Consider the following 11,024-nt stretch of genomic DNA (forward strand, 5'->3'; position numbering starts at 1 on the left):
TAGTTGTCACTCTCACACTTCCATTATGTTTATGATAATCAACCTCTTATTTATATCATGTACAATTTCAAATTTTATAGAAACCAAGAGTTACATGTCTCTTACTATTTCTTACTTTCTAATGAATAAGACAAACATATTATAAATATTAAATATAAAATTATCACGAACTAGTGAATGTATAGATCTAATCTAATGCTTAACATAAATCATTATTTATTAAACAAATTTAACTACATGTAATTTTGAATTTAAATCCTTTTTCTATATTGAACAAAAAATTTCTAATTGTCACTCACACATCCATTGCATTAATAAAATTCAACCTTTTATTTATATTTTTAGTGTTTCTTCATATATCAAAACTATTTAAGTGTTGGAAAAAATCCATTGAAATATTAGAAAACATGAAAGTTACATATTTTTTAATTAATATATTTTTCTTTTGGAATTTCTAAATTGTATATCAAAATGAAAATCAAACTACACCCCACTAATAAAAACATTTATACATATAAAACTAACATGAAACTGTTGTTTCCTAATAATTGTAATTTATTAAGAAAATAATTCCAACCATATAAATCTAACATAAATATATCTATTATCTTTTTAACTTCCTTGTACTTCTTTAATATCTCATTTTAATCCTTTACACAAAACACTAAATTTATAGCACCACCATAAATTGTATAAGATGGTATCCCATTTTAAGATCTACTTAATGGTAGCTCATTTTAATCCTTCAAATATTCAATTTAAGGTAAATATTCAATTTAAGGTAAGTTACATAATATGGTATGCAATTTTAAGATCTACTAGATACACTAGAATCTTAATTTAATAACTCATTTTAATTCCTAAAAATATTAAATTTACAGTACCATTATAAGTTTCATGAAATTTCATAAAATGATATGCAATTTTAAGATCTATTGGATACGTTATCACCCTGATCTGCTAAGATGCTTGAGCATGAATAAAATCTCACACAAGTTTTACGAAATGGTTGCAATTTTAGGATCATAGTCTGCTCAGATGCTTGAGCTTGAATAAAATATGTAAGATTCCTTATTCTACTTTCTATTTTAGCTTTACCAATTTTCTATTTCTACAATATAAATATAAATTGCTTCTTAAGCAACTTGTATTGTTAAAATCGTTATATGGACTGATAAAAAGGTACATTAGGAATTACTACTAGGCCAAAATAATCATCATATCGTATTCATTGCATGGTTTGATAATTTTAGATATCCAATTTATTTCAACAAAATATTTTTAACAATATTAAACAGGTTAACTGTCACTTATTTCAGGGTTTCCATCCCTACAAAAAGCTGCTTTATCCTGTAATAGAAAAACTATCTACTTATTTCAAAAGAATACATTTTAACAGTTATTTATGCAATCCCTGATAAACAAGAACACCTAAAACAGTCATCCCAAAATACAATTGCTTCCACTTTTCAGGGAGAAGTTTTCAATATAAGAACCGTTACATTTTTTACTTTTCTGGGCTATAGAAGCTGCACGATACAGATACTGGTGGTAGCTGTCGTATTTACACTGTTCGAGCGTTTCAAAGAAACCAGATATTACATGCAGTACAATATCAGTCAATATTCTTCTTTTTTTTTTAAGTCTTGTGGGTATCGAAGAGCAAGAAAATTTGAATAAGAACATTAGAAAATATGATGCGCCAAAGCAAAATGCTCAAATTACCATAAACCCAAAAAGATCCTTACATTTTCCCGCCTGTGATTCCAAAGCACGACGTCCACGAGAAAATCATTTAATTTGTCCTCGAAAATTCTCCATTTCCAGTTCCTATCAGATTGAACAAAGGGGACTGTGCTAAGAAGGCCATGGCAAAAACCAGAATAAATAACAAAAAAATTACAGTAGTGAAGATCCCGCTGGACCGATGCCCAAGTGCAGATTCAAACCAGTAGTGGAAGGAGAAGAATGGATTGAGCTTTCCACCTTGCTTTCTCTGCCTGAGTTAAAATCCACCATCAATTGCTCAGTTTGAGGAATGACCCGAGGCTGTAAATATTTGGGCCTTATTCGGGGCTGAGGAAAACAAACTGGCGAAAAAGAGCCACCAGGAAAAGAAGAGAAACCACAACGAACAGACTGCGGCGAAGGCATGTAAAACCATGATGGCCGAATCGTTTCTGCATGCGGGACGACAAACGAAGCGCTGAAAGGAATACACAAGAACACAAATAAATTGTTATATTGATTCAAGAAACTACAAGAGTTTCTTGATTAATCAATCAAAAAGATATTTATATAATATTCATAATAAATTATAATTAAATGTATTATTCTTCTACAGTCTATGATAGTTCTTATTATTGTTTCTGGTATGATTGTTTGCATCAATATTTTGAATCATATTCAGTGATCTATCATCTTTCTACTTTTTGAGCGTTCTTTCATTCTGATGATGGATTACATAGTGTGATCTAAAATATTGATGTAAAAATCACATACAATCAAAGAATAGAAACAACAATATGAATTACAATTGTTTCTTTATATAGAAGTCTTAGATACATCCAAAAACTTATAATATAGAAAAATATTCATAACAGAATCCAAAAACAACTAAATGATACAATTATGAATATTAGAAATCTAGTAGAATTGATTAAGAATCTTTATCACATTCAAAGAAATAAGAAAAAACTAAAACTTTTGGGCAGTTTTTACTAGAAAACTAAAAACAAGTGGAAGAAATTACTTAATATTGGAACAAGCGCCTGGTGGAATCATCGAAGTCATGGCGGCATAGCGTGGATTGAGAAGAGCCGTACCAGGGAATCGATTTTGCATGGGGACCCCGTACAGACTGTTAACCGCTCTTGCATGTGCTCGCTTTGCTCTCTGACGTTCTTTCTTGTGGGCGTTTTGATGCCCGCCCAAGGCCTGCGAGTTGCCGAACTTGCGGCAACAAAACTGGCATTCAAATTTGCGGCCGCCATTATCTACAACGCTTGATCTTTCTTTCTCCTCAGTGGCCACGCTGGATTTTTCTTTTTCCTCAGTTTCATCTTCGCCCTTCTCATTAAACCCATCTTCGGCCTTCTGTCTGAGCTCAACCCCGAATAATCTCAGCACCTTTTCAGGCTGGAATTCCTGATCTATTATTTGCATGGCCTGCAGATCTTTTTCTGAGCTACTAGCAAATTTTCTCTTGTGCCCAGTAGATTCCATTAGGTATAGAATTCAAACAGAGGGCCAGGAAAAACCCCACGGATTATCCAAATGCGGGAATGCCTTAAATTCGAACCATTAGGAAATTCTCATCATAATTGAATATGGGGGTTACGAGTGTGACAGCCATATTGCGGGCAGTCAATAGCGCACTACCATAATCAATCAATCAATCAATCAATGCCTCTGATTAGCGCCCAATGATAGCCATGCCCCAGCCTTCACGTGCCTTCACATCTTATATATATAAATTCCTTAGCCCTCACAAAACCGCAGCCTTTAAAACATTTTACCACAATAGGTGTGGTCCCTATTGTTAAGGAAATCTCTCACATCTTCAACCCATAGGCTTTTCCATAAGTCGTTTAACGTTTTGGCTTGGACGGAAAAATTCTTATCAAGATCTAAGAGAACCAATCAAGCGATCTTGCATGGGATTTTCGCATGCAAGGAAGTCCATTTTCTAGCCTACTTAGTTGTACGTATCTAGATTGATTGCTTGATAGGCGGTGGGCACCTTGCTCTTTTTCTGGCAGACAGAGTAGGTGATTTGCGTATACTTTTTTGCATCTGTTACTCTCTGAGAGACCCACAGTCCCCATCTATGGAATTGTCAAACTAAACCATTTCAAACAAGTTTTTCTTCTTTCAAACTCTTGAGCTTACGCAATCCTTGGTGTTTGTACGCCCAAAGCATCATCTTTGTTTCTCGGTAAGATTTCTCTGGGATGAAAAATCCAATGTAGCCGTTATTTTCAGCCCCATCAGCCAAGTACTTCTCAATCAAACCCGTAGTCAGACGTGGAGTTGTGGGGCCTACTTGGCTTGTATTTCAACGAGACAACATCTTGAGCGTGCTTTACACGGCTTCCAAATTTCCACTTTCCCTATTGACCTGTTTGTCTTACATTTGTCAAATCCTAAGGTCGACAAGTGTCCTACCACTCCAGAGTTCGATGGTCCCATGGCGTAATTTCTTTTAACATCACAAGGAATGTTTCATGGTTATTGGAGAGAAGAAAGGTGTACGCTTTCTACTTTTACCCTTGTTTTCAACTCTCAAGTTAAGGTTTTTATCTTCACTTATGGTAAATAAATCAAACAAAATTACTCTACAATAAATCAAACAAGAATTACTTAATGGATAAGGTGGAGTACACTCAATTATGCATATATCAATGAGACTTTTTCATAAAAATTAATATCAATTAGAGTAATCGTTCATATATCCACAAGACTTTTTATAGAAATTAGGATCTATTAGAGCTTTCTTGATACTCACTCATTTCTATATCAAACTTCTTTTTAGGTACATAATATTTGCATGCATCAAATATATTCATTATCAATTATCAATTATTAACACGGTAAGGAAATTTGACTGAACATCCATTATCACCTTTGATTCTATATTGTGTGTTGATATCTAATAGTTGTAAAGGACAATCAAACAAAAGATGTCAATGCATTAGAAAAGCTGGTGACCACATAGTCATTGATGTGCTTTTTCCCTTGTTTATTTTGCTTGTTCTCTTAAAGAATTGTAAGGCTTTTATCTTTCACTTATTGTAGATAAATCAAACAAAAATTACTTGATGGGTAAGGTGGAGCACAACTAATTATGCATGTGCCAACAATAATTTTTTGAAGATTAGGATCTTTTAGATCTTTATTAGAGCTTTGTTGATGCTCACTTATCTCTACACATCATAGTTCTTTTTAAGTACATAATATTTGCATACTTGAAATATGTTGATTATCAACTATTAACTCAGTTAAGAAATTTGGCTAAGCATCCATTAAATCTCCTTTGAATTTAGGTTTGCATTGACACAATCAAACAAAAGATGCCAATACCCTGAAAAAGATATTTGACCATACTAAATTAGATATAATCATATATGTACATTTTTCCTATTTTCTCTTGCATGTGTCTCTTAAAGAAAGGTCGTGTTTTTATCTTTCACTTACTGTAAATAAATCAACGAGAATTACTTAATGGGTAAGGTAGAGTACAATCAATTGTGCATGTGTCAACAAGACTTATTATGAAAATTAACATCTATTAGATCTTTAGTAGAGCTTTATTGATACTCACCCATCTCTACACCCTAGTCTTCTTTTTAACTACATAATATTTGCATACTCCACATATATTGATTATCAACTATTAACTCAGTTAAAAAATTGACTAAGCATCCATTATCTACTTTGATTTTAGATTGCATGTTGATTTTTAATAGGTGTAAAGTACACATTCAAATTAAAGATGTTAATTCACATAAAAAATAAAATCAAAAGAAAAAATGATCACACTAAATTAAAGACATAGTCCTAGATGTATCTATCTCTTAAGAGATTGTAATATAATGGAGAATTAAGAATCTAGATTTGACAGACCAAAATTTTTGAACCCTACCCAATATGAGCCTCCTACATCTACTCTAATTGATCAGATAGGCATGCCTTCTCTTTTCCATACTCTCATTTCTTGCTTCAACTTATAATGGCTCTAACAACTCTCCACATAGTAATTTTATGATATTCAAATTCTTAAAATTTTAATTTAAATGATTATTTTTATTATCCTCATGGATTTTATATGAGAGAAAGGTTAAATTATAATGAGAAATAGTACATAATAAGACATTACATATATAACCTTGTAGAAATTTGTGTCTCCCAAATTTTCACCTTTCTTGTAGAAGTTTTGAGCCTCTAAAATTTCTTTAGCTATCTTTTCAAAAGAATGTAATTATTTTTCATTCTTAACAAGCTTAAACATAATTAGACATGCATCAAATTTAAGAGTGTAATTTCTAACATAATTTACTATTAAACTTCTTATAATTTTCTAAATCATTGTCTAGTTCAATTCCACTTTCAATCTTATCTTGTAATTTGAAACAATCAACCGTCAAACTTTCAATCTTATCTTGTAATTTGAAACAATCACCGTTTTTTTTAATTAGCCTTTTTTTAACATAAGAAATTTTTGAACTTTACAAAAAAATTAATTTTTTCTCAATTTATGTAATAAAGTAGACTACAATTTTAATTAATTATCTTATGCTTTATTGTAATTTAAAAATCCAGTTTCCTTAATTTATATGTAATTGTAACAATACTTAACCCTTACACATATTTTGATTATTTTTTTATTTTTTTTAATAATAAATCTAAACATAACATCTTCCAACCTTACAATGGTTTATATAGTTGAATGAGAAATAAAATATATCCTAACACTTGTTTCTCATAATTTAAAATTAATGATTGTGGGTACTCTTATATCTAAACAATGATTTCATTATAGTAGAATGAGAAATCAAATACACATGGGATTTAATTTTAACAAAATTTGTCATTTTTTATAGTATATGTCATTCACAAGGGGGAACCGTTGGCACCCCAAAATGCACACCTTGAATCAAGAAGTCATGTTGTCATAGAAGAAGAGAATATAATCTCTTCAAATAATGCTCTTGTTGTAGATAAGTTTAACCCTATCCTATGTAATAAAGTGACTAATGTTTGTTTAGGAGAGAATGATGATCTTTTTGAAAGTTGAATCTTTTTTTGAAGGAGTGTACCCCCTTGTTAGGTGGATAAACTCATCAACATAACAACATTCTTATTCAATAGCTATATCTCTTATTCTATTAAAGTCTCTAAAGTTGATATTCAGATCTCTTTTCTTGATACTTTTATGAACAAGGCAACCTTGGACTTGGCTACGACTATTATGTTGGCATTTTCAATAGAAAGATAGATTGTTGATATTCATTAAGGATATTGAGAAGGTTGTTAAAGGCTATTTGATATAATTGAAAAAGGATGATAACTATCTTTATAACATTGTTTTGTCATTGATGTCAAGAAATTGATTTTCTGATTCAGTATGATGTTGTCATATCTTGAGGAGATTGATTTGAAGAGAATTAAGTGGTCAGTAAAAGAATAGAAAGAATGTGATAAGAAAGGGGGGAAATAATTTATTCAATGGGCAACTATTACAGAGTTAGACAATGATGAGATCATGATGTTTAGATTGTTTTGATATCCTACATTTGTTGTTAATTGTAAGGTTAATACTATACTATGTCACCTAGCAAAGAACCTAGTCGGTAAACCCTAAGGTTATCGATATCAGTTAATGAAGGCGGAATGTCTACCGAGTAAAGTTTAGTATTTACTGAGTTGCAACCAAGTTATGACAGAGCGCATTGGATGAGTGCAAGCATTATTTAATGAAGGATAATGATTAGCTGGAAATGTATAAATGATTCGAATGTCAGACATGAAGTTTGTTAAAGGATCTATGGCAATGAAAGATCGACAGGAAGACCTTCAGCTCAAATTGAACCACAATAACCTTGCAGAAGTTCCAAGAAAGGAATGCAAGTCCTGAGGCAAGGTAAAACATTTTCAGATTGAAAGATGCATTGAACCTAGTCAAGTGTGCAGATCTGATGGCTAAGATTGATCATGGGAAATGTGATCAAAGAGTTTAAGCGTTGAGAATCATTTATAAATAAGAAATTGTTGGTAAACAATACATGCGGGCAAGTGTAAGCATAGGGATGCTACATAGTGATTACTGAGCATAGAAGCTTGAAGACCTATTTTGAAAAACAGAGTAAGGAGCCCAGCAGAAGACTAGATAAGTCTTATGACAAGATTGTTTTGAGAAAATAAGAATCTGCTTTAGTATTTTAGATGTGAAGTTGCAGATATATTTACTAATGTTGTTTATTCTGAATAACAGAGAAATCTCTTAACCGAGTGGACTTAACAGTCTTATTTGTAAACCCTCTAGCAAGGTAACATTCTAAATGAGTGTTTGAAATCCTTTCACAAGGTCACTTCTAACAAAGTGAAGATCCTCACAGATCTGAGGGAAATCCCTTAACCGGGTCACATCTAGCAATGTGTTTGTAATCTTTAACAGGATTTTCTTTTAACCGAGCATACTCTAGAAGAGCATATTTTTTAGTGGGTCTGAAATCCCATAGTGGTTTTTCCCTATTTGGGTTTCCACGTTAAATGTGGTGTTATGAGTTTCATGATGATTACATGTTTATGAGTTTGCATGTTTAGCAGTCTTTGGTTATATTGCTGAAGTATATATTACCGAGGTTGAATCTGTTGATTTTATGGAAGTTTAAGTTTGTATGATTCACCCCCCCCTCTCATCTTGTTAGCTATTGGCATCAGCCCTTTACATTGAGTATCTGAACTATCAATTGGTATCAGAGCTTTGGACTCCTGAAGGAAAAGTTTAAAGTTACTCGAGGCAAAGATCTAAAGATGTATAAAAGAGATGCACCAAAGATGAACAAGTCAAGTTTCTCCACATGGCAGAAAAGGATGAAGCTACATTTATCAGGAATTGGAGAATATGCTACATATTATCTAGAAAATGATTACACTGCACCAAGCACCAACCCAATGACCTTGGAAGAGATAAAGGCAAAGCAATAACATATTCAAGCTATGATTGAAATAACATCAGCATTGACTGACTCAGAGTTTAATGACCTAGAAGGCTGTAATGATGCAAAAGCAATGTGGACTAAGCTCATATCTGTGTATGGCAGTGATGAACATGTTCAAAGAGAAAAAGCAGATAGTCTAAGAGGACAACTTGAATCCATGAGAATGAATGAAGGTGAGAACATAACCCAATATAGTACAAGGCTAAAGGAGACTATAAATCAAATTAAAGGAGTTGGAGGAACTATTGAAGAAAAAGATATAACAAGTAAGTTGTTGAGAACCCTTCTACCAGCTTATGTCATTCGAGTCTCTACAATCAATGAATTGAGGTCTGTACCTAACATGCCAGTTTCTTTGGATGCTACTATTGGTAAGCTACATGCATTTGAGCTAAGTAATTTTGATAACAGTGGGTCTTCGGTAAATAAAGTAGAATCTGCATTCAGTTCTTTTCATCTTGATGAATCTGATGATTACAATGATAGAATGAGTAAGTAATCTAAAGGGGATCACAGTCGAGCAAGTGAAAGATTTCGCAAGAACATGGAAAAAGTGCACAAACTATATGAGGAAATCAAGAAGCAAGAAGAGTTTGTAGCACTATTAGCCAGAAGGTTACCGAGAGGCAAAGGTAAGTATAAAGGAAAGCTACCTTTGAAATGTTTCAATTGTGATAAAATAGGACATATGGCCTCTAACTATCCTGACAAAGAATCTAGTGAAAAGAGAGATTACTAAGAAGACAGACAGAGAGACAACCAATATAGAGGACACCGAGACTTCAGAAGGAGAGATAGAAAGACATGCTTAATAGCTGATGAGGAATCCAATGATGACAAATTTGATGAAATTGATACTGAGGAAGTTGTTTATATGGCTATTAAAGATGGATCTGATGAAGAAAGGTATGAAGAGAAAGCCCTAGTATCTCACATAAATAATAATGATTCTTGGATCATAGATAGTGGATGCTCACATCACATGACAGGTGATAAACACAAATTGGTTAAATTAGAAGACTATGATGGAGGCTATGTAAGATTTGGTAATAATGCACCATGTTCGGTGAAAGGTAAAGGATCTATAACACTTCTTGACAATGCTAAATGTGATGATGTATACTGGGTTGAAGGATTGAAATACAATTTGTTGAGTGTAGCACAGCTAAACAATACAAGTTACCGAATAAAATTTTAGAAACGAAATGTCAAAGTTCATGACAAGGATGGAAAGTTAGCTGCTACTGGGACACAAACAAAAGGTAATACATTTCATCTTGACTCAACTCAGAACAAGTGTCTTTATGCAAAGATAGATGATACATGGTTATGGCATAAAAGGTTTTGTCATGTAAATTTTGATAATCTGATCAAAATAAGTAAGAAGCACTGAGTAAGAGGTCTACCAAGTCTTGGAAAACCTGAGAATGCTATATGCTGAGGATGCCAGATGGGTAAGATGACATGATCAAGCTTTACAAGTAAGTCCTACACTTCTAAAGAAAATCTAGATCTAGCACACACTGATCTGTGTGGCCCTATGAAAGTTCAAAGTTATTATGGTGATAAGTATTTCATATTATTTGTGGATGATTACTCAAGGATGATGTTAGTTATGTTTTTAAAAGAAAAATCAGAAGCTTTTCAAATGTTCAAATGGTACAAGGCAAGAGTTGAAAATGAAACAGGAAGACAACTGAAATGTCTTAGATCTGATAGAGGAGGAGAGTTCACTTCTAATGAATTTAACTTATACTGCAATGATCATGGTTGTAACTAGGAAAAATGGAATGCATCAACGCAAGTGGCAAATTAGACTAGTTCAATCACAAAAACTAAATTGCAATGATAACAATCCTAAAACATTCAATAGAGACACGAAAACAAGACATTCAAATCAAATGCAAACCATCACAAATGCGAATATCTCCTCCATAATTCTCCATTGTCCTTGTTTCTCCTTCAAATTGCTTTGTTTGTGGCTCTCACCTACAAATGCAAAGGCATAATATGAAAGCAAGATTGACAAGACGAGATGACAGCATAAGGATACTAGAAGTGTGATTGATTGATCTGGGGCCTTGATTGAACAAATTCATCCAATTTATAGACAAATTGGAGAGGAAAAGATTAGCATGAAGAGATTTGAAAGGAAATTTCAAATCAAGAATGACAAATATGACAAATTATGACAAATTAACACTTTCTATGCAAGATTGATTGATTGACAAATTATGACAAAATTGACAAGGTTGCTATGCAAAATTGATTGATTGACAAATTATGACAAATTATGACAAG

General features: G+C 32.6%; 1 protein-coding gene across 5 annotated transcripts; it reads right to left on the minus strand.

Annotated features, from left to right (window-relative positions):
* Positions 1-1,266: 1,266 nt before the first annotated feature.
* Positions 1,267-3,299, minus strand: LOC131070554 (zinc finger protein 8). Of its 5 annotated transcripts, none has more exons than XM_058006118.2 (4): positions 2,753-3,299; positions 1,950-2,206; positions 1,749-1,830; positions 1,267-1,569 (listed from the first exon to the last, which is right to left on the minus strand). In XM_058006118.2, exons 1-3 carry the CDS (start codon positions 3,223-3,225, stop codon positions 1,796-1,798), a joined length of 765 nt encoding a protein of 254 aa, XP_057862101.2. In that variant the 5' UTR covers positions 3,226-3,299; the 3' UTR covers positions 1,267-1,569; positions 1,749-1,795. The 5 variants fall into 5 exon arrangements, 4 of the variants coding, with proteins under 4 accessions (XP_057862101.2, XP_057862100.2, XP_057862103.2 ...); XM_058006120.2 differs by having other exon boundaries at positions 1,268-1,569; positions 1,987-2,206; XR_009112346.2 differs by lacking the exon at positions 1,267-1,569 and having other exon boundaries at positions 1,987-2,206; positions 2,826-3,299.
* Positions 3,300-11,024: the final 7,725 nt, after the last annotated feature.

This window comes from Cryptomeria japonica, chromosome 2 (assembly GCF_030272615.1).
Source record: "Cryptomeria japonica chromosome 2, Sugi_1.0, whole genome shotgun sequence".
Classification (NCBI taxonomy): Eukaryota; Viridiplantae; Streptophyta; class Pinopsida; order Cupressales; family Cupressaceae; genus Cryptomeria; species Cryptomeria japonica.